The 24,082-nt window shown below is 43.2% G+C and overlaps 1 protein-coding gene across 1 annotated transcript in view; it reads left to right on the top strand.

Annotated features, from left to right (window-relative positions):
- Positions 1–5,794, top strand: part of SDC2 (syndecan 2) — a 110,133-nt gene extending 104,339 nt beyond the window's left edge. The window contains exons 4-5 of the mRNA XM_028533673.2: positions 2,321–2,456; positions 3,378–5,794. Coding sequence (XP_028389474.1) covers positions 2,321–2,456; positions 3,378–3,541 — 300 coding nt within the window. The 3' untranslated portion in view covers positions 3,542–5,794. The remainder of the gene's footprint in view (positions 1–2,320; positions 2,457–3,377) is intronic.
- The last annotated feature ends 18,288 nt before the right edge of the window (positions 5,795–24,082 follow it).

Genomic DNA, 24,082 nt, shown 5'->3' on the forward strand with positions numbered 1-24,082 from the left:
ATATCCACCCATCGGAGTTTCCCCTCCCCTTCCCTAATCTCTAGGAGCAGTGCTAATGAGCAGTGAAAATGTTCCTAGGTTAAAGCCCAGGCAATCCATTCTCTTATCTGTTGAGTTGTCAGTCCTTCTGACAGGCAGTGGGTTCGTGATGAGATTTCACAAGAAGAAAGGAGGAAACTCAAGCAGTGTACTGCCTGGGAGCTTCCCTCTTCTGCTTTATTTTTGTACATGAAGGCTGGGGAGGACCTTTTCATGTTTTCTTCTCCCACAATGATGTGAGAGAACAGTGAGATTCGTGATGCATTTTGTGCAGCTATGAATGATAATTTACCCACAGCCTCTGCTTTTTGTAAGTTATAGCATGTTGAGGTTTCAGTCACTAGAAGGTTTCTTGTGGTTTAGGAAAGGAAGACACTTTATCTCACTTGACTACATCTGAGCTTCACTGGAAGCCCAGTGCTCTGTTCACCAAGGCAGGGACCCCCAGACCTCACCTACTCTGAAGTTCAAATGGGTCTACCTGGCCTAGTTTATGATTCTTCCTAGAGATGCCCATGACCATGAGGCACCCCAAGAAGATGAGATCTTTTAGAGGTTATTTAACGGTCTAGCCGTAAGTAGCAGGCCGCCACTTTCGGTGAACCCTGGCTTTCAGAAAGCAGTCAGTCACTTAACTGGGCCCCAGCTCAGACTCCTAATGAAGATGGTTGGCTGTTCTTAGGAAGAGAAGTAGCGCTAAAAGCGATTATCATCTTCAATAATAGCCCAGTGCAACTGACAGTGTTTTCTATCAATAGTAATGACTGGCAAGAACTCCAGGCTCACAGAGAATAAGCAACTCATGTGAACTGAGATTGTCTAACCCAGTAGTTTTCAAGCCATAGAATTGTCTGGAGAGCTTTATAAAAAACAACAATAACAAAAATCACCAGTAGTTTTCCCACCCCAAACCCACTGAAACAGAGTCTCTAGTGGTAGGGCTTGCTTTTTTTTTTTTTAACTTTGTAGGTTTCATTGTAACTGTAGGTCATCCATACAAGATGGACAGTGATGGAGCTGAGTATTAGAAGGCCAACAGATGATGTATGTGTTGTTGTTGTAGACTGTCAAGTGTCCTAGGGTTTTAAAAAGGTGAAAGATGAGGGAGGGCTTTGTCAAGGGCAAATGGACAGTGAAAGAAGTGGAAGATTTGGATTGGAGTTGGGAGAAATGCATGAACCAAGGCGCAGGTGTTAAGATCAATTTTGGTAAGTGGCAATAGAGAAGGCTGTGCAAGGTTTCTTCCTGGGCATTAAGGTGGGGGGAGACCAGAAGCTGCCCAATATGTGCAGTTATGAGGTTGTTGCAAGAACTAATGTCATGTGTTATAGACCTGAACGAGGCTGCGGAGATGAGAATGCAAGGGAGGAATGTAGTTGGAGAGAGTGGTGGGGGGCAAATTGGCAGGGCTGTGCACAGCACACTGATACAGTTTGGAATATGCAAAAATAATAACTTTGGGGGAGGTGCAAAAGAATACTTGGAAATAGAAAAGAAGGTTGATCTGATTCAGTGCTGCAGCCAAGGGTTAGTGTCCTATAGGTGCTGGGTAGATAACAAAGGTGACTGGAGATGAGGTTTTGAGAGTTATTATCTTAGATTTACACTTACAGAATTGTGGAATACCCGAGGGCCTGAGTGTTCTTCACTGGTTGAAAAAACACTGTGGCGATCTAGGAACGTGGTATGAGTGAGGGTCACACAGGAGCTACTTGCAGACCCCGGGTTCCCTGAAGCTCTAGTTCAGGGTTCACTGAACACATAAGAATGCATAAGTAAAAGGGAGGGTTGTACCCATAGGGTAAGCCTGAGGGCTACTCCCCACAGAGTGGGATCAGGAAGAACCCTTAGAGAGCACCTGCAGAGAATGCCTAAAAGGAAGCTGTCACAGTGCCTTGTGTCACAAGGCTGGGGACTAAGAGAACTGAGACAGTGCCACTGGGTTGGAGCAGCTAGAGAGAGATGGTGGCCTGAAGTCAGAGGAGTGGTGAGAAAGTACAGATCTTACGAAACGTCAATTAAAACAACCTAACCACATCCTTAGGGTTGTTATGAACTCACTCTCTATCTTGCCTACACATGTGATGGCTGTTACATAAAACCATGAACTACATGGGTTTATCATAGGACTCACCCATTTGGTAAAACATTACACAAAGTGATTATCCCAATTATTTCCTAAACCTATTGTTTGGGGGTGGGGAGCAACTTTGAAATATACTCATTATCTTTTAAACACATTAAGAAAAATCTTTACAGTCTTTTCCTTTTCCCATACCAGTCACCTGAAGAAACGGATAAGGACGATGTTCACCGCTATGACTCAGGAAGAAAAGTGGACCCAGCTGAAGAGGATACAAATGTGTATACTGAGAAGCACCCAGACAACCTGTTTAAAAGAACGGAAGTCCTGGCAGGTGAGCAGCCTGGTAGGGGTCAGGTGAGAGGGCCCTTAAACAGGCCTCCCTGTCTGTGTGATTCAGTGGTGTGGGCAAAGCTGGCTGAGTGTCACCTTTCTACTGAAAGCATTTGAGGGGTTGGGGGTCAAATTCAAAAATGAGAGGTAAGAGTTAGGCAAATATCTTTATTTTCTCTCCAGCCTTGGCCTTGACCAGCCATTGTGGGGATCTGGGGGTGGGGGAAGAGGAAAGTTAAGATTGTTCTAGAACAGCTGGGCATGGGGGATGACATGATGTGAGACGATCAATCCATCTTGCTCCAAGTCATTGCAAAATAGGAGACGGAGAATTTCCTCACGGAGAAGGCAATTGACAGAAGCAACACCCAAGGCATTAAGGATGTTTCTCTAATTAACTTATCTGGTGAAAGTATTAGCATTTGTTGTTAAAGGGGAAGATTTGCAAGATTTAACACCTAATCCTGGAAAGGATTGTCCCAAATCCAAGTCTGGGGGGTGGGGGAGGAAATTGCTTGCTTTTTTCCTGTTTACTCTCACAAAATTTAAATAAATCATATCATGCTTTGTGTTTTCATTGAAAAAGCAGTTGGAAAATTAGACTATGAAATGTGAGAACTGAAAAGACTAAAGAATCTTAAAGTATGGAATTCACTGGCTTCACAGCCAGACTTTTCTTACTGAGGCTTTTGGGTGATGCTATTAATACAAATCAGAGAAAGTATTGTACCTTTCCGAGGAATGTCAGAGTTGCGCAGCTGCCCGGTTGCTTCGTTGAATCCAGTTTTTACATTCTGAGAGGTGTTCACATTAAGCCTTTTATGAAAGTGTCGTAAAATACTTTTGATAATAGGCTTGACAAAGCTATTTCTGCAACCATTGACTCTCTTCTAAAAGCAATCTCCCTGTTGGTGTGTTGCAGCTGTCATTGCTGGTGGAGTGATAGGCTTCCTCTTCGCCATTTTCCTCATCCTGCTGCTGGTGTACCGCATGAGGAAGAAGGACGAAGGAAGCTACGACCTTGGAGAGCGCAAACCATCCAGTGCTGCTTACCAGAAGGCACCTACTAAGGAGTTTTATGCGTGAAACTCCCACTTAGTGTCTCTATTTATGAGATCACTGAACTTTTAAAAATAAAGCTTTTGCATAGAATAATGAAGATCTTTGTTTTTTGTTTTTTTCATTGAAGAGCCATTCTGGCACTTTAATGATAAAAATCCCATTGTATTTAAAACTTTTCATGTATTTCTTTAGAACATAAAATTACAACTTAACATCTGCAGTGTTCTGTGAATAGCAGTGGCAAAATATTATGTTATGAAAATTCTCAATATTCATGGAATCAGTTGAAACTTTTATGCGCAAATATGGAACGATTGTTTTTACTCAGTGGTTCAAAGAGGAAAGCTGTTTGATTTGCGTCCGCATGTCTCCCACCGACCCAGCCAGGTTGGTCTTAGTTTGTTAATTTATCTGTCGTTCCCTTCTCTCTGCTCTCTCCTCGTGTCTCTTGGAAAACAAAACTCTCTGCCTTTTGTAGCTGTTATGGTGCAATTTGTCTTTGGATAATTCAGATAATGGTAATTTAGTGTATATATGATTTTCAAATATGTAAACTTTAACCTACACTTTGTATAAATTTTTAAGTGTCGGACTATCCATTTTACACTTGCTTTGTTTTTCATTACCTGTAGCTTCAGGCAGATTTGCAACAGCAAATTAATGTGTAAAATTGGATTATTACCAGAAAACTGTTTAGTCATATCTAATCAGATCCTCTTTTGGGAGGATATGGTGTGAGTTACTGACAAGCCTCAGCAAACCCAAAGATGCTAACAGTATTTTGACAAGTTGCTGCAGATTCCTTTGGCCACTGTATTTGTTAATTTCTTGCAATTTGAAGGTACGAGTAGGGGTTTAAGGAAAAATCAGTTTTTGTTCTTAAAAAATGCATTTAAGTTGTAAACGTCTTTTTAAGCCTTTGAAGTGCCTATGATTCTATGTAACTCGTCACAGACTGGTGTTAATGAGTATATATAACAGTTAAAAAAAGTTGGTATTTTATAAGCACAGACAATTCTAATGGTAACTTTTTTGTAGATTTACACATAGACATAAATTGTAATTTGGGAACATAAAAACTACTGAATAAATCATGTGGCCCAATAATTGAAAATGTCACTGTTATAAATTTTGTACATTTCGATCAAATGTACATCTCCCCTTTGCCATTGACCATCCGCTCTCCAGGATGACGTGGGTTTGGTTGCTTAGCATTCCACAGCATCTGTACATCACCACCGAAGAGCTCCTCATTAGAGGCTGGTACAGCTTCACTTCCGATTGGCCAGAGGAATTCTGAATGTATCATCTTGTGTGTATTGGGGTGTGGATGTTAGAAGACTGCCGGGGTGGGAATGGTGATGTTTGCAGCCCCTACAGGAGAGCTGATGGCAGTATTGAGACAGATGCCTGCTTTTGCAAACAACGTTTAGGGCTATCAATTCCAAAGAACTGAAGGGAGCTTTCCTGACATCGGTATCTAAGGTTTAGTTTTATAGATTGATTTACCTTTGAAACTATGCTCCAAATCTCTCCTGAAGCTTAACCGGAGCACTAATAAATGGAATACCATCGTTCACATCATAGGGAAGGAGAGAGGGGCAGGGAGGCTCTCTGTATGAAAAGGAGGGCCTCACCACTTGGGGTTGAAATTGTGAGCAAGCAGTAATGCATGAGGGGGAGATGGAAGGAGGGTCCCCTGCCTGGGCACTGCTTTCTAACTGAACGTTGCCTTTTTCTATGTTACCATTAATTTTGCTTTACACTGTGAGCTTCCAAAGTAGGAAGAAGATGGCAAAACCGGCAACCTCTGCGACATGTAATTTACTTTAAATAAATATGAATATTTCATTTAGAGAACATTCCCTGGAATTGCCACAGAACTCATTTCTTTACAAAAATGTAAAGCAACACCTGGAACAGTGTTTACTTAAATTCTTAATGGCCTTAATTCTCAAATTCCTGCCCCATCACTTATAGAACAAATTCGCATTGGAGTGATTAAAAGGAGGTGATAGCACCTTCTAAAGCTGCATGCTCTCCTTCAGTTTCAAGGTAAAGAATCCGGTGAGCATACCTCTAACAGTGCAAAGCATAGTGAAACTCAGTTCGTAGAATAACAACTGCTTGGAAACTCTATGCCAGGAAGAGAAAAATTCTGGCAAATATTTTGTCACTGCTGTAAAGCAAAATATTTGTTAAAGTGCCAAAATAAAGTCTGTCATGCTGAAAGTAAAAAAAAAATCATTGTATAGACTGACATCCAGTTTTCTTCAACTGTATGTTTTCTGCCTACTTTTATTATTTTTTTAATTTTAAGATGCAATAAATAGTGCTATAAAAAGTGTTAGTTATGATTACCGAGTTCAGAAAAATTTTGGTCGACTATAAATATTAAAGCCAATGTCAAAATTTCCTGTTTCCTTAACCACATGTAAATGATTTCCTTTGTGTGAATATGGCTTTGTGTTTGAGAGACCTGAAATATTTAAACTGACCCGTTTTCAGCATATGGGGGGGAAATGCAATGAGATCACTTTTTTTGAAAAGTTTCAACCACAGTGAATAGTACCTGAACTTCAGGATTAGGACCTGGTTAATACAATTGAATGTAGGTTGGACAAGTATGCAGAAACTGCCATCTATGAATGTTAAAAGTTCATAGTTTCAGATCAACTGTTTAGTGAATTTTTAATGCACATCTTTTTTGCAAAGTAGATGACATGCACTTGCTTATTGAGGATATAGTTTCTCTGTGTAGAGTTTAGGGAACTAAGCTACATAAGTAGAACATAATCAATGACCTTACTGTGGTTGCCCTAAAGAAATAAAAGGTCCCACAATGATGCCAGTTCCCGCGAGAACAGGTGCAACAACAACGTAACAGTTTTTATGAGCTTATTTCGTCACTATCTTGGACATTTTGAAACCTTAAGGAAAACTTCTGTTGGGGCAAAATATTAAAACCTGAAAATATTACAGGGCTAAATTTATGAGCAGGATCTTTTTTATAGCTTGATTATAATTATATTGTATAATGGGGTGGTAGAAAAATACATTTTTAATACCTTGGGTTTAAAAAGGCAGTGACTTCAGGTAACAGAAGCTTTAACTGGAGTTGCTAAGCTTTTCCTGACAGCGATGAGACCCCAAGAGGTTTCTGATTAAAAGTAATCATGCCAGATGATAAATGGAGTATTATGAATTGAGTAATCACTAAGGCTTTCCCAGTGCTAATATTTTATTACAATAGTGAAATTTGAGATTTGGCCATTTCTGGGGAATTAGATTCTGCTGGCATAGGACACTTTAAAAAGGGTAGAACAACTGTCTTTTATTTAGTGGTAAAAGCAGTGTTAGCATGAATTTTGTCCCACCCTCCTAACTGGCTGACTTCACACGTAACGATTTATGGTTCTAAGATTTCATCCCTTTTTGTTTATCTGCGGCATATGGTCTGTAGCAGGGTTTTTTCTGACAAAGGAATTGTGGTCGCTTGGGGAGCAATTGGGTTTCCTGAGAATCCGCTGGAAGGGTATAACCCAAGCAATAGTTCTAACACACAAATGACAGCGTGAAGCTTTAGACTTTGGTTCTTCAGCTTTGGGCTTTGGTTGTACTGAGTACAGCCTCATCAATTGCAGTAAAAGGGTTTTTGCCAAGTTCAGTGATGAACTAGGTAGACAGATGCTGCTGGCATGGGGTTTCGAGAGGGGTGCAGAGTGGAAACTAAACCAATGAATAAAACAAGTGGGAATTATCAGTCTGTGGCAATTTCCATGATGGACATAATGCAGGCCAATGTAAGCGACTGGAAGATTGCGTCGGCCCAGATAGGCTGCACACGCTGCAGGAACAACCTTAAAGTCTTAGCCACTCAAAACAGCACAGGTTGATTTCTTGCAGATGTGACATGTCTATGGGTTGGCAGTTCTCTGAATAATTGTCGTCCTCATTATCTGGAACGCTGCTTGTCACTGAGGTAGAGGGAAAGTAGCAGTGAAGCACCTGGTGGCTCTGAAGGTTGCCACCCAGCAGTGGCATGCCGCTTCCACCCACATTTCATTGGCCAAAGCAGCTCATGTGGCCACACCTAACTTCCAGGCTACCGAGAAGTACCACCCTATTTTGTTCCCATCAGAGGAAGAAGGGATATTTGTGAACAACTATAATTACCACGACCTGGTCAGGAGAGATTTCTGAGAGGTTAAGGCTGAATGGTGTGGAACCAGTGGTACTAAGTCAGGACAAGCGTTCCAGGCTGTGGGAAGCCCTAAACAGGGAAGGAGCTTAGTGTGTTGAAAGAACAGTAACAAGGCCAGTTGTCCAAGAGGTGGAATAAGAAGACTGAGGTGTGTAATTGCCTTGTATTTTTGTGCACTTATACTTTATTCTCCTCGAGGAAGCTAGGCTAATCTCTACAATAGATTTAGATTTACAGTTTGATTTTATGTTACTCCCTTCAATGGCTCCTATAGCACTTAGAATAAACTCCTGACAGTTGTCCTCCAGATCTCCAAGAACTGACCACTGGACGGTGTGAAATAAGGAGACACAGTGGGGCAGCACAGCCACTTAGGAAGCCGTGATCGCCACCTTGGGGAGAAACGATGGTGGCTTGGCCTCAGATGGTAGTAGAAAAGGCGGAGAGGACTGGAGAGGAACTGTTTTGGGAGGTGGAATCAATTGATCTTGTAAAAGGTTAGAAGGAGTGGGGAGTAAGGAAAGAACAGAAGCAAAGATAACATCCCTGTTTTGGGCTGAGCTGGGTGAGTCATGTATTTAAGAAGGGCCATATCGGGGAGCTGGCTGATAAAACCAGAGTTTCCTTTGGGCTGCATTAAGTTAGGACTCCTAGGTACCCAAATGGAGGTGTCAGGTGAACAACTGAATGAATCTAGAGCTCAGAGAAGAGGTCTGAGCTGGAGATACTAATTTAGGGGCAGCATCCATTGTTGGTATGCTGATGTACTCTCTTCTCTTTCCCTGCTCCACTCAGTACAGAAGTTAGAGTGGAGAGGGGTGACCCATGCAAACTACATTTCCCAAGCTTCTTTGCCAATGGCTTCTGGGAAAGTTTGGCCAATAGAAGGTACTGGCAGAAGACTAAAGGTCAGCAGGAAGAGAGAAGCCAGAGTCCTTTGCCCTCTCCCTGCTTTACATTAGTGAATCTTCTCCATGGTTTGAATTCCCAGGGACCAAGTCTCCAAGTTCCCAGCTCCCACTGTCCTAAACTCTCATAAACCCCACTTTTCCCCTTTATCTCTCACCTTTAGGGAGGGTAGCAGCTTCAGGTTGTCGCTATTCTCGGTTATCTCGCCCTCCCCAATTTGCCCTTCCAGCTCGTCCAGCATTTTTGTAACAAATTCCCTGGAGTAAATGCCCTCTATGCATTACCCTCCTGTGTTCCATTTTCCTTCCTGGACTCCAACTGATGACAGCGAAGTGAGCAGCACATATATGGTATTAAAAGCCACAGGACTAGATGAGAGTATCTGGAGAGGTAAGTAGATGGAGGAGGAGGATGGCCCTGGGTTGGCCGTCTAGCACCTTCTGTCTTGTTTAGATGAACCATCGCCAGATTCATTCTTCAGCTCTGGTCATAGGACTGGATTTCCATTTCAGCAGATGCTTAGCAGGGAAATAATCTTTAATAGCAAAGGGGAAAAATCTACCTAATGTATCGTAGAGAGCTCATTTTTGAGCAAATTAATAAACAAGTTGAAGTATCCACTTCTACCAAGACACTAATAACATACAGTGTGTACTGGGTTGTTTTTAAGTAATTGCATGGAGGAGGAGGAACTATTTGAATATTCAGAAAATAACTCTATTATCTGTGTTTAGTGGGAAGATAGCAAACAAAATAGGAGTTCTTCCACTCGTAGCCTTGTCTGGGGCCACTGCAAGCAGGACTCTTGCCTCTTTAGTGATATTCTGCTCAGGTAGATGCCAGACTCAGCTAGGGTTTCCTCTGTCCAGGCCAACTGTGAGGGAAAACAGTAAAGGTGGTAGAAAATGGAGATGAACTTGACCCCATGTCAGACACAGAACTTGGGGGTCATAAAAAATCTTTTCTGATGACCCATTTCAGTCCTTTTCTTCTTTTAATATGTCACCCCCCCACTTAGCTCATTTTTTTTCACATGTAAGATAAAGATAGTAACACCTCCTACATTGGCTTTGTGGGAATTCAGTGATGCACATTTAATGAGGTGGCGCACTTAGCATCCGGAAGGACATTGACACAGGACCATTTATTTATTCACTCCCCCACCGAAGGTTTCCCAGGCACTCACTGTGCACCAGGCATGCTTCCAGGTCCTCGGAATATAGGCACCAACGAAATGAAGTCCCTCTCTCAACAGATTTGTATTCTAGTGGGAAGAGACTGACAATAAATCCGTAACATAGCAATGAGAAGGTGACGTTTCAGCAGAGGCTTGAAGGTGGTGAGGGATTAAGTCATGATGGGTGGGGGAGGAACTCTGGGTAGCTGGGGGGCATTTCAGGCAGAAGACATAGCAAGTGCCAAGGCCCTGAGGGTGGCCGAGGAGCAAGTGACCTAGAGGCTAGTGCGGTGGGCAGCCAGTGAAGGATGCGTGGGCCAGATATATCTGTACGTCCTCGTAGCCGACATGAGGACTCTGGAGGAATGTTGTGGGATTTTGAACCAAAAAGAGGCCTTATCTGGTCTATGCTTAAAATTCTTAAGCATTCTTAAGACTTTCTTAAACCTTAGCAGGTATCAGAATCACTGGGAGAACTTGTTAAAACACAGGTTTCTAGGCCCCGCCTCCAGAGTTTCTATAGGTGGCATTTCCAACATCTTTCCTAGGGACAGCTGCTGCTGTTAGTCCAGGGGGCCCATTTGGGGAAGCACTGCTTCAGAGAGGTTGCTTTGATACTGTGTTGAGACTAGGTTGGTTGCGGGTGGTGAATGTCAGCAGAGACACAGCAGGAAGACTGGTGAGATGCTACCGCAGTATTCAGGGAGAGAGACAATCATGGGGGATGAAGTGGCGAGAAGTGATCCAATTCTGGAGAGCCCAAGTGGCCACCACATCTGGAGAACCCGGGTGAAAACATAATAAATGGCTTATTGACAGTGCATCATAATATACTCATCTCCCAGATGGCCACAAGCTCTAGACTCTTCTCCTTAGGATATCAGGATCACTGTCCTGATCCAGCCCCCATCAACCTCACTCCTTTTGTAACAGGGTGCAGCCAGGAGGGGAGCCCCAAATAGGGATTTGTAATAGGGTCCAGAAGAGCTTGGAGATAATTGGCTCCACACCACAAGGCCATACCAGCCCAGAATGCAGGCAGCTGTGGCCAATTGTGAGAGGAGCCGGAAATGGGGCTGCAGAGGAAGAATAATGCTGGGATTTAAACGGAGGCACAGCAGCCATTGGGTGTCTCTCTTTTTGGGACCACACATCTGTTTAGGACCACGCGGCTTTGGTGTCTTGGTTGGGACCATGAGGCTTGGGTGAGAGTCGGGACCACGAGGCTTTGGAAGTGCTCCCTTTTGTCACGTGGAGGATGCTGGGAGGACTGTGTGCATTTGTGGGGAACTTTAGTTTGTGTTATTTCAAAGGAATAATAAATTGCTTTTCTTTTCACTGATCTCTGGTATTAAGAGACATCTTTCCTCAGGCGGCAGGCAAAATGAACCCAGATAGGTGGGAAGGAACCCTCTGTAGACTGTAACACCTTCTCTTTACTCCAGTAGCTTTCAACGTATACCTTTACCCAGCCTTGTGTAATACGTACCTTCTTTTGCCTTCAGTTCTACGTGTGTAGAGGACACAGACCAGGTAGGATTCATTTTGCCACTCCTCACCCACCGTCAGTGCCCAGCCCAGGTCCCAGCACTGGATGACAGTGCGTACACGCATCATCTGAGCTCTCACCAGCCCCTTACTTAATTCCTCTCTGAAATTTAGTAAGAACTCGTATGTCTGGGACCTTCAGCCAAACGAAGCAAAACAAACAATTTATATTATGTCAAAACTCTAAACAGAATTCCAGTAAGTAGGTGTTCACAGATACTTGTTAAAACCTTGGGCTTGAACTTTGCCTACTTAAAACACAGAAAGTACTTTGATGGGTTAATGGTTTTCTTACAGATACATTTTATCATTCTTAGATAAATATTTAGCATTTATACAGGGAGCTTATTAGTGTTTTCTTCCTTTGTTCTCTCAATATTTCCGTTATTGTGCCACATAATCACCATGCTGGATCCATGCTGTTCCGAGATCAAAAACTACCCTTTTTATGAACCTCTCTTCCATTTATGTGAACGAGGCTGGGCTGTAAACATGGTATGAAAAAAATTCCTATATGCCATCTTGATTGCTAACATCTGTTCAAATTTCCATTCATAAATTTAAAATTCAGGCTTCTGCAGCCATCTGTTTTCTTGCAACAATCTGAAAAGAAGAAAAGCCTAAGGCAGCTGTGCAGGTGGGAGCAGAGCTTCTGCCTGGCTTGGCCAGCCTTCCCGAGCTCTTGCCTCGCTCTCTTTTTCCTCCCTGGCAGAGTGGGCATGCCTTTCCTCCCTTCACGCTGGGGTTTCAGTCCTTGTGCTTGTTTCCTGTCATACTGGGAGGCGAGATGGGAAATGGGCAATCTTTTTTTTTTTTTTTTGTAATCCACACCTGTTTTTAGTTCATTTAATCATGTTAACCCTGTCTTTTGGACAATGTGGAAAAAAATTTTATTATTCATCTTATTACTTTTCAGTGCCTTCTATGTTTACTTGTCTCTGTCTCTGTCATCCTCTCTCTCTCTCTCACACACACACACACACTCACACACACACACACACACACTCACACACACGAGTGGAGCGCCCATTTTATGAACAAGAAGGCAGGAACTGAAGTTTTTCTATCAACTTGCCTCCAGTTGCCTGGCAATCTCAGCTGACTCTGGAGAACAGGAACCCATTGCTTGCCTAGATCACAGGCAATTTTCTAGCTGAGCCACTGGGCCTCTCGTTGGGAATTTCTTCGTGGATTACTTTGGCATGGTTAATGGATATGATTTGGCAGCTGCAGGACCCAGATGCCCAGCTAGGCAACGGCTCTTCTTTATTTTGCTCTTGGCTGTGTCATCTATGTCTAAGGGACTGGGCTGCTTCTAAAGCCACTTGGCATCATTCCAGTGGTGCTCTTGCAGCAACTGTAAAATGCCTTCGAAAGCTGACGTGACATTTCAGGGGCCTGCTGGGCTACAGTGCTCTCCCAAGTGCAGCTGAGCTTGGGACTCAGTTTCAGCTTTATGTGAGTATTTTGTCTCTAGTTTATCTTGAGAAGTCCTCAGCAAACCCCATGCAGAGTTTAGTTTGCATTCAAATGTCTCTCTGACATTAGAACCTCCCCAGAACGAGTGAGGGCCCACCCGTCCCAAACCTCACTTTACTCGTCCTGCACGTAAGCTGGTTTGTGGGATCCTCGGGCTGGGTTATGTACTCACTTTCATTCCCTCTGACATAGCTTTTATGGATAGCTTATGACTGCTGTTTTAATCTCACTGTGTGACCTGGAGTGAGTCATTTAACCACTCTGACAACTTCTTGACATGCCACGAGAGTAGACGATGTCAAAACTTTGCCTCCCTCATTCTTGCTGGCTTGCGGTTCATTGGGGTGATGTTTGCAAGTTTGAGGGAGGGCTGGGCTAGCATTCTGATGCAGGACTACTCAACTTACAAGTTACCCATAATTCTGAACAGCTGTTGTCACTCCATCAGAGGAGTCCCTGCCACTGACTTCCCCAGGCCCTCCCATACTGTCACAGAATCCTGGAGCAGAGCAGTTTCTGCTCCCCTCTTTGTTCTAAGAAACATTGCCCTGTCCCCTTTCCCTGCTCCCTAGGCCTTCAGGGCTCAAGGTGGAGAAATGTTCAGAGACAAGGTGAGAGGCCTTAGCTTACAGCTCACTTCTCAGGATTTAAAAGGGTCTGGAACAGAGATGACAAATACCCGGTTTGGGGGCCGTTCTCCAGCACGGTATGCTCTTCTGCTCCGGTAGAATTCTCCAGAATTCTCCTTCAGACAGTGTCTGTGCAACCACAAGGAATCGATAGGAACTGGATTGGAAGATACAACCCTATTTACCATCCTCCGCCCAGAGGGGCACTGGCCTTGAGATCATAGTAGCTCTGAACTGGTGGTGTTGTGAGTTAAATATAGGTTGGCCTAGGAGTCAAACCTAATTTGCAATACAGTTTTGGTGGGAAATGCATTGGAACTTGAAACATGAGCTTACAAAGTGAACTTTTGGAAAGCAATTGGTACATAAATTGGAATTCTCTCCTGTTGTTGGGTACGTGGTGGTACAAGCAACTGCATGGGTTGATGCTGAGAGTTTGTGCTGCCTACTTCTAATCCTGTCCCTGCCTCCTACTGGCTGTGTGACTTTACACAAGTTAATTAACCTCTCTGTGGCTCACTTCCTTCACCAGAAAATGGGGAAGGTAACAGGATTACCCTGTGGACAGGGTTATTATGATGATTAAAAATGTATTATTTGTAAAGTACTTAGATTAGTGCCTACTGTACAGAAGGTACAACATGAATGAAAATAAATACCACGTGCTAATCTGAACTGGGAGGCTCTATCTGTTTCCTTTATTTTCTTCATGAAACAAAAAAACAGAGTTGATCATGAATTTTGTATTTGTGTAAATGAGGTGCTATTGATATCTATCTATTCATAATGTATTCAATACTTTACAAATATATTCATTCCTTTAATACTCCCAGTAACCTTCTGCAGCAGGGTATTAGTCCCCACTTTACAGGTGAGATGACAGACATTTCTATATGGTGTTCAAGGGAACTGACACAGCCGTACACACCCCTCAGACACATGTAATAGTCAGTGACCTTATGTCAGAGACAAGGGGAGGCCTCGGGGACTTTGCCGAAATATCTTCTGTAACATCAACATGTCCCAGGTAATACAAATGTGTTATTCAAGGTTGTGAAGACTGACCCCAGTAACTCCTTTCCCCTAATCCTGTGATTTAAATTTTACTTTAAAAATCATCTTCTGCCCTGGCTGGGGTGGCTCAGTGGATTGAGTGCCAGCCTGCAAACCAAAGGGTCACAAGTTCAATTCCCAGTCAGGGCACATGCCTGGGTTGCAGGCCAGGCACCCAGTAGGGGGCGTGTACGAGGTGACCACACATTGATGTTTCTCTCCCTTTCTTTCTTCCTCCTTTCCCCTCTCTCTAAAAATAAATAAATAATAAAAATATTTTAAAAAATCATCTTCTAATACTACAGAAACAGGGCATTACATCATTATATGTTAGAAAATAAAGACAAGCAAAAATATAAGAGAATAAAATGGTATTCTTGCCACTTGTACTAGTGCTAAGGGCAGAACTTTATTTGTGTTTCTCTTTTTCCACAAAATGAGATCACACGATACATACTACTATTCTATTATCTGCTATTTTTTTCTTTTCAAGTCAATGATTTCCACTTTTCCATTTCAACACATTTTATCTCATCTAATAATAAACCATATTTACATTACCCAAGTGTCTCCAAACGTGCCTCATGGCTGTTTATCCAAACTTGAATCTCATCCAGGACCATGTTTGCGTCTGCTTGTTTTAATCTATTCCTTTTTTTCTGACACAGATTTGTTGAAGAGTCCGGGCAGTTGTCCTGCATCCCTGACCTTTCTTTTGTCTGAAACAATCCCAAATTTATAGAAAAGTTGCAGTACAAGTAATTTGCTCTTCATTTCTGAAGCCTGTGTGAGTAAGCTGACGACACGATGCCCCATCACATCCAGACGTCTGAGTGTCTATTTCCTGCAGAAAGGCATTCTTTTACATGACTGCAGTCAGGAAATTCACACTGACACATCACTACCCCTGGCCCCCAGACCCCTCCAGTTCTCCCCAGTGGCCCAGTAATGCCCTTTAGATGAAGATCTAAATATTCATCTGGAATAATGTGCTTTGAGTTTTGCTATCATATCTTCTTTGTCTCCTGTGATATGGAACATTTTTTAATTTTTCCTTGACTTTCGTGACCTTGACATTTGTAAAGATTAGAGTCTAGTTATTTTGTAGAATGTCTCTCCAGTTAGACTTGTCTGCTGTGTTTTCCTGACTGGATTTCGGCTGTGCAATTTGGCACAAATATCGCAGAACTGATGCTATACTCTTGTCATTGCAGCGCACCGGGTGGCTCAAGGTTTAGATTTGTCCCATTACCGATGATGTTAGCATTGACCATCAACTGTGATGGTGTCTGCCACCCAGGCATTTTTCCTTTTGTGAGAGGTCATTTAAGATGAGGTAAATATCTTGCACTATTTCTTACACTAGCAATTTATTTATTTATTCCTATCAGCATAGACACAGAAATTTCTATTTTATTAAGTGGGTTATAACCTGTTACTACATTTGTTTTTATGCTTATATTGGTCCATATTTGGCTAGTGGGAGTCCCCTCAAGCTGGCTTCTGGGTCCTTTTGATGTGACATGTCTCAACATCTTTGACCATTTTTTTTACTCTCTGGGACAGAAAGAGGTTCCAGACTTATCTTGCAATTTCCCTAGCCCAGCTCTGGAATCAGACATTTATCCAAGGATCCCTGGTGCCTTTGAGTGGAGACTGGTGTTTTGAAACCAAAGTCTAAGCATTCACTGTGCTCACTGCTGTTTTAGTGTCCCTGCTCCCAGACCCTCCGTGCACACAGAGGTAGGGAGAGTACATACATGTGTTACACTTTTACTTTATTTTTCTTTATCTGTCTGTCAATCTACCCCTCCGTCCTCGAGGTCTGTCCTCTTGAAATCTATGTGTTCACACTGTCATCTCCAATTTCTAACCCAACACCACGGGGATCACTCTAGCTTTCCCCTTTCCATAATTGCAATGCCCTTCTTCAGCGAGACACCTACTTCATTGTTCTTTACATAGTCATTTCTCTAATGAACCCACCTCTGTGTAAACAGTCTCTCACCTGTCCTTGTACCTGGTTTTAACTTAAGCACCTCTTTAAAGGTTTTATCTCCAAATATTGTCACATTCTAAGGTACTGACAATTAGGACTTCAACATGTGAATTTTGAGGAGACACAATTGAGCTCGTAAGAGGGACACCCTCCCATAAGGCTAAAAGCCTTTCATTCTTTTTTATGTAGCCAGAGTGCCTTACGTAATGTAGATTTTTAAGACTTCCTTATTTGAATGACCAACATTTGTATAAAAGCTTATTCTCATCAAAAAATTTCTATGACCAAATCTGGGGAAAATAGCCTGAATATCCTGGTGGGCGATAGAGGAGGTTTTGACCTTTGGGTTTCCTGAATAACATAAATTAAAGCCAAGGACAGCTACATCAAAAGAAAGTAAACATGTATTATGGGCACTGGAAAGGTCTGCAGCAGGGCCCACAGGAGGAGACGAAATAGCTCAGCGGTTCTTGCTTACGGAGAGGCGTCTGGCCTACTGGTCCTGGGCTGGGTGCAGACGTTGGGGACACTGGCCCACTGGTGCAGCTGAGGTTTTTGGAGGATCTACATGCAGGGTGATACCTGAAATAGGAGGCCAGGCTCAGTGTAGCATGAAGCGTCAATACAAAGCAATCTGGGTACCAGACCACAGGACAGAAGCAGAGATAAGGAGTCAGAACAGGAGGGTTCAGAGTAGGAATTGCAAAGGGGAGCCTGGGGCAATTTCCTGAACTGCTGGGATGTAAGTATGGGAGCTGTTTACAGTTCCTCAGCATCTCAGCCATGGGTGAGGAAGGAGCTGGTCGGGTAGCCGGACCACATTGGGCACTCTGGAAATCAGGGCTTCTTTTGGAAGCAAATAAGAGAAACTTTAACGTATATAAGCTTAAATTTTAAAAAATGAATTTATTGGTGCATGTAGCTGAAAGAGGCAAATCTAGCTTCAGGCACAACCGATACCTTGGGGGTTAAAGGATACTAGCACTTTCCATCTGGTGTCTGCACCACCCTGCCTCCCTCTTTAGTTTGGCTACATTTTTTCTACCACATATGACCTTTCTAGGGTGAGGAAAGATGTTTTAAATAAGGCAATTTCCATTCCCCTTCATCTGTCCACCCTATCATTTTCAGTGTCTGTGTTAAATTTTCAGGTAGACTCTAGATGAGTTTAGCTATATCCATTCAAAACCCAATCCCATGGTCAAGAAGATGACATGCTCTGAGTGGTCATCTGGGTCTGGTGGGAGATGAGCGCAGCTGTGCCTAAATCACGTGGAAAGGGAGAGCAGAGCATCTCTAGGAGGGCAGCAAAATGTTGTTAACTAAAAAAGGGAGAGTGGAATGCATGGTGGGCAACACTGTGCATCCATCACAGACACCTGTACCAAAACCAGGGAGTGGACACACCTGACACACCCAGGACATGCCCGGCTCCTACATTTATGTCCTGTGTACTAGGTTATTCCTCACATGCAGGAGAATGACCCAAGGGACTAGGTCTGAGGACTCCATAAGACATCCTAGAGTTGCTTTCTATGGCACCAGCCTCCTTCTGAGTCAGGCCCTATCTCTGCCTGCTAAACCAATGCCTACTATGATCCACTTTCGCTTGTTGTTTTAGTGTTCCCTAGGAGATCAGTAAGCAGTTAGTGTGACCGTAACACATGTAGTAGGCAAAGTGCATCCAGGCCCAGCCAAGCAATGAAATGAATCTTCAGGACTCTGGTGAGATGTCTCCTGCCACAGAGGCCCCGTGACTGTTTCCATCTTTGGTCGAGAATGTCATTGTCTACTCACAAATAAGGGGGCATGTCAGTTTGCTTCCAATTGCATTTCCTCCCTCCCCCCCCTTCTTCTTCCTTCCTCCCTCCTTCCCTTCCTGTTCCTTCCCTCCCTCCCTTCCTTCCTTCCTTCCTTCCTTCCTGTCTACACACACCTCCTTCCATCATCTATAACACTTATATCACACTAAGTGCCAGGCACCATTTTAAATGCTTTTCACAAACTTCAGCTCCTCCACTCCACAGAATCTTCACATCCTAATCATCCTCTTGGTGTTCCAGTTTAGGAAAGATGTTTTCTTCTGCAGGTTTATAAAAGTACAAAAATTGATTCTGAGGATTTGGGAAGTCAAAGTAATCAATAATTAAAACAAATAAAAAGATATATAGCTCAGAAAAAAATCAAGGCTACCACCCTCTCCTCACTCCCTCAAAAAGGAAAGAAAGTGTCAAGTCAGTATGCACAGTAAAACCTCACTTAACATCATTGATCAGTTCTTGGAGCTACGGCGAAACCACATGGAATGAAACCAGTTTTGCCATAGGCTAACTGACACAGACAAGACTGAAGTTCCTGTGGCACGTCATGGATGTCCTAACAAAAGGATGTTGAATGGAACAATGTTATTTGAGGACCTGCTGTCTTTAGCACCTGGGCCTTTTAAAAATTATAATTTAAGACACTCCTCTGGATTATTTTAATGCCAGATAGATACATGGAATTCAATCAAAGTTATTTGGAGTCTTCTATGTACTAGATGCTATGCTAAAAGATATACTTAAGATATACTTATTTGTCCTTAGTGAATGAGACACAGTTCCTGCTCTCATATAAAACTTACTATACAGTGAATAGTAGTCAAATATAGCAGAGACTGATAACTACCTCCCTATTTACTGCATCCTTCTTCATGTTAATAATAGAATCTCCAACAGTTTTAGCTGTGCACTTGTCTGTGAAGCTAGGAACTACTTACCCCAGCACCTTTGTAACTAGATTGGCTGTGAAATTATGTTTTGGCCAATCAGGTGTGAGCAGAAGTAATGCATGCAACTCCTAGGGTTATATTGCCTAAAGAATCTCCCCTCTTCTGCTTCTTTTGTCTCCCTTCCTATAGATTGGCATGTTTAGATATGGTGCCGGGGTCCAGCTTCAACTATGGAATAAGAACCATACTCTAGCATCCTTTCCCAACTGGGGTTCCTATAAGAGTTAAGCCCTATAGAAGTGATTTAAGTAACTCTTATCTCCATTATTCCAAGGATGTACAAATCTATAATATTCCACATACATGGGAGAAAAGTTAACAAATGACCACAATAGACATTTAAAAGCATTAAAGCTTATTTCTCTCTTGAGAAACCTCCATTGAGAAGGGTGGCTTGGGGATATTGGACCAAGAAGGTAGAAGGAACCCAGACTCCTGGATGTCTGCGTGGACCACAGCCTCTGATCCGTTCTAGGCAGCCTGCCCATCTCCAGACTATATGAAAGAGAAATTAGTGTCAATATGCTGGAGCAATTACATTTTGTGGTGTCTTGTATACAGGAGCGCAGCCTTCTGCTTATTTAATTTAGACAGAGGGGGGAAAGAACATTGCTGTAGGACTCCGAAGGCTTGGGTTCAAAGGGCTGTCTGCTGTGGAGCCAGTTGACTTCAACCTGAGAAGGTGAACAAGAACACTTTCGGTGTTTGGCACAATCCTTCAGCCACAGGAGGCCATGTGAACAGAGCAGCAGCGGAAGACGCAGGGAGAACAACTCCAGCGCAGTGCCGGGAGGTACTTTTTTCCCATTTGCCTCATGCCCAGCATTGTTCTGGGACCCTCCGCCATGGTAAATGCCCATCTTGTTCATGAACCCAAAATTCAAGCTGCCAAGAGAAGAAGTGGATGTATAAAAGCACTGTCGAACCAAACACATAATAGGGAGTGGCTGGCCTTTCGTCTAGGAGCACGTCTTTCCGCAAAGACAAATGGCTGTAGTTGCCAGCAGAGGGGGTGTTAACAGGCGTGATGGAGGAATGCTGTATTCTGGGGTTCTGCTGGAGTTTTGTGTCTCTCCAGCATGGTGATTTTGCATCACTAAAGTCCAACCACGGATCACCCTCCTCATAGTCATTATTAATAGAGTCATGGCACACTCGCTGTAAGCAGCAGTCGGAGTGGCCCCAGCTACTAGTGTCAGTGCCCAAAGTGCAGAGCCCACAGAGAATGTCACACACAATTTCTGTAATCACTTACAAGTCATGTGGGGGAGGTACTGACACAGGTTTTACAGATGAGAACACTGGTATCTGGAGAATTTTATATAACCTGTGGAAGGCCACGGAGCCATTAGGTGATTGCCTAGCTCCACAACTGGTATTCTATCACACCATGCAGCTGTATAGTGGGCCATTGAACAACTAGGGCATTAGGGGTGCTGAACCCCGACGCAGTCAGAAATCTGCGGATAACTATAGTTGGCTCGCCATATACACACATCCCTAACCATGGAGTTGACCCTCTAACAATGTGGATTTGAACCATGTGGGTCTATTGAACTTTGATCAACTGGAAAAACATCCACATTCAAGTGGAAGGATGCATTTCAAGCCCATATTGTTCAAGGATCGACCGTACTGAGTAAAAGTGGTAGATTGAATTGTTGACCCCAATTTTTTTAAGGGAATTCTTTCTTTTGGAAAGTTGGAAGGAAGGCAATTATAAAAGACACCTTTCAAGAAAATCGATCTTTGGGGGAGGCAACATTTTTGAGGTTCTGAATCGTGAAGCTGGTGCTTTAAAACTCTCCGTGCTTGTCTGTCTCTTGGAAAGTCTTTGGAAAGCCTTTGAGCACTGAAATGACCACACACCACAGTTTATACCTGCTGTCCTGGTGAAATCATTAACAGCACCCCTCTCACTCTGTAGGAATGTCCATTTGGATGATGTTTACTATCAGCCACCCCATCGAGGACCCTTTCTGGTCCCCCAAGGGGACATATGTTCAGCCCTGAAGACCCTTCGTGTAAACCAAGAAGTGCCTGATTTATTTCCCATTTCTTTTTTCCTGTTAAATTTTTAAAATGTTTATTGTATACCTATTATGCGCCACATGCTGTAAGTTACTTTGATATATCTTATCTCATTTTATCATCAGAATTATCATGTGAGATGTTTTTATTGTTCCACTTTTTTTTAACAGAGAAGAAACTGAAAACCCAGAATGTTTAATGGACCAGTCACAGCTAGCCAGTGGCTAAACCGGAACCCACGGCCTGGACTCCTTGTTTCTAAATTCTGTGCTTGCCATCAAGTCTGGGCCCTGGGTCTCCAGGGTGGAGGGTGAAGAACTAACTGCCTTGTGTTGGCTCGGCTGCCCCTGTCATGAGTCCCACCTCCCTAAAGCTGGCCTGCTCATTGTCACACTGTTCTTTTGCCCAAATCTCCATGTGAAAGACCTCCCACCAGGCTCCCTTTCACAGTTGTCCTCACTTTCTCTACATCTCTATCCTGGTTCTGTTCACCAGCATCTCCTCCTTGGGTGGCTGCCCAGTGCCCAATCCATTCCATAAGGGCAGCCCCAGCCATCTCTCCAAAATGCTGGCTTCTCCATTCCACTCGCCTGCTGAAACCCATCCAGTGCTTCCCATGGGATAAAGTCTGAACCTCTTGTCAAGGTTCACAAGGTTCTTCTTTTCAAATGTGCACATCAGTCTTACTGAACTTTGACCTTTTCCTTCTCCAACCCCCACCACCTAGCCAATTATTTGCCCCACATATGCCTCCGCCTCCCAACTATGTTTTCTATTCATGCATTATATCTCAGCTTAGATCTCTGGGCTGCTTGCCTGGGCTCTGTGTGCCCTTTCTGCCCTCCCAGTGGCGTGCTGGAGCCAGGTGTTATGAGCTCTCCAAGCCAATTGCGCATATTACTTCAGAGCTCCAGCATTGCCTGCCTTTGTGTGTCCTCTGAAAACTGGCCACAGTGAGAGTATTTACATCACAGAAATTGGCAAATGGTACAAAGCAGGGCTTTTCAAAAGACACTGGTTAGTAAACATGTACCAGCACAACACTGCGCCCCTCCTGTGTTTTCATAACCCTGTTATTCATTCCATGAATGTTTACTCACTCACTGTGTACAACATGTCAGATACCATTCTAGTAGCTGGGTGGGCAAATATACTCCCTGGCACCATGGAGCTTATGGTGTTGAAAGGGAAGACTGGCCGCCTTATTCAAATATCCACATAAATAAAATATAAAGTGATAACTATGTTAAGAACTAAAAATCCATTTAACAGGATATTTGATTTAGTCTAGGAAGGTTTTCCTAAGCTAAAATCTGAAGGAAAACTTGGGGTTGAGGAAGGAACAAGGTGAGGGAACAGCACTGCAGGCCAGGGGAAGGACATGTGCTGTGCTCAGAGGGAGTATGGCTCTCGGGAGCAAGGGGAAGAAGACAAGAGCGGCCAGGAGTGAGCCAGGAAGCTTGGTGGGAGATGCAGCTCAGAGTGAAGGCCACATGGAGTTTCCTAGGTCTTATTAAGCAGTTTCACCTTTAGCCTAAGAGCAGTGGGAGGTCACTGAACTGTTTTCAGCAGGAAGAGCACATGGAATAGTGGAGAACAAGCACAGCATCCTGGGTCAGTTATCAGCTCTGGAGCCAGGCTGCCGGGGTTGGAGTGCTGACTCTGCTGCTCATTGCATCTCACTAGCAACTTCTCTGTGCCTCAGTTTCCTTGTGGAAAGTGGTGATAAAATAATACCCACTCTAAAGGGCTCTTGGAGCAGTGCTTGGCCAATTAAATAAGTAAAAACCTCCTTGGTAAGGTAGCTGAATGTTACAGGTGGCCTGTGCTCTAATAGGGGATGCAGACATAAACAAATAATTATAATATAACATGAAGTAAGCACAAAGGACAGTGGCAACACAAAGATGAGGGTGCGCTTGGTTTCCAGCAGTTATTACAGGCAGAGTGGAGGGCATAAAGGGTGTCCCAGGCAGAGAGAGTAGCGCAAAGAGTTGTGAAGATATGCCAATGACACTGTGCTCTGAAGCTTAAAGCCTAGTGTAGGAAACAGACATGAATATGAGCAATGGGGAAAAAATCTTATGGTAGAAGTTACAGGTAAGAAGTAATTAATTCCCACCAGAAAGCAAATGGGGAGGCTCTATGGAGGAAGGGTCCAGCACCATGGTTGGCTGCATGGGAATCAGGCCAGTTCAGGTCATAATGCTAACACTGTACCTCACTAGTTAATATACTTGGACCTCTCTGACCCACAACATCCTCTTCTGTAAAGCAGTAATAATAATAATAATAATAATAACAACAACAACAGCAACAACAATAATAATAATACCTAGCTTGTAGGGTTGATAAGAATTCACAGTTAATGCATGTATAATCTCAGCATAAAGCATGCAACAATTGTTAAGCTATTATTTTTATTGCATTGTGAGTTGAACCTTGAGCAAGAAGTACTTTGATTGGCAGTAAAGGAGTAACAGGAGAGCAGCCACAGAAGTTAAAAAGCATCAGACACAGTATGGTTATCAGTACCAATCTATGAACTGTTTTTACTTGTCCAAGATGAGATAAATATCGAAACTGAGACTCAAAATTGAGATAGAAAAAGAAAGCAAAAACAAATCGACAGAGTAAGTTTATACTTGTATGCTTGTAATGAAAGCTGCAGTGTGCCTTATAGATCTTTTGTCTGTTTCACTTTTTCTAGCAAGTTTTTAGTTGTATCTTACAAAACTAACAGTCCCTGAAAAATTGGAAATAATA

The sequence above is a fragment of the Phyllostomus discolor genome, chromosome 7 (assembly GCF_004126475.2).
Source record: "Phyllostomus discolor isolate MPI-MPIP mPhyDis1 chromosome 7, mPhyDis1.pri.v3, whole genome shotgun sequence".
In the NCBI taxonomy this organism is placed as follows: Eukaryota; Metazoa; Chordata; class Mammalia; order Chiroptera; family Phyllostomidae; genus Phyllostomus; species Phyllostomus discolor.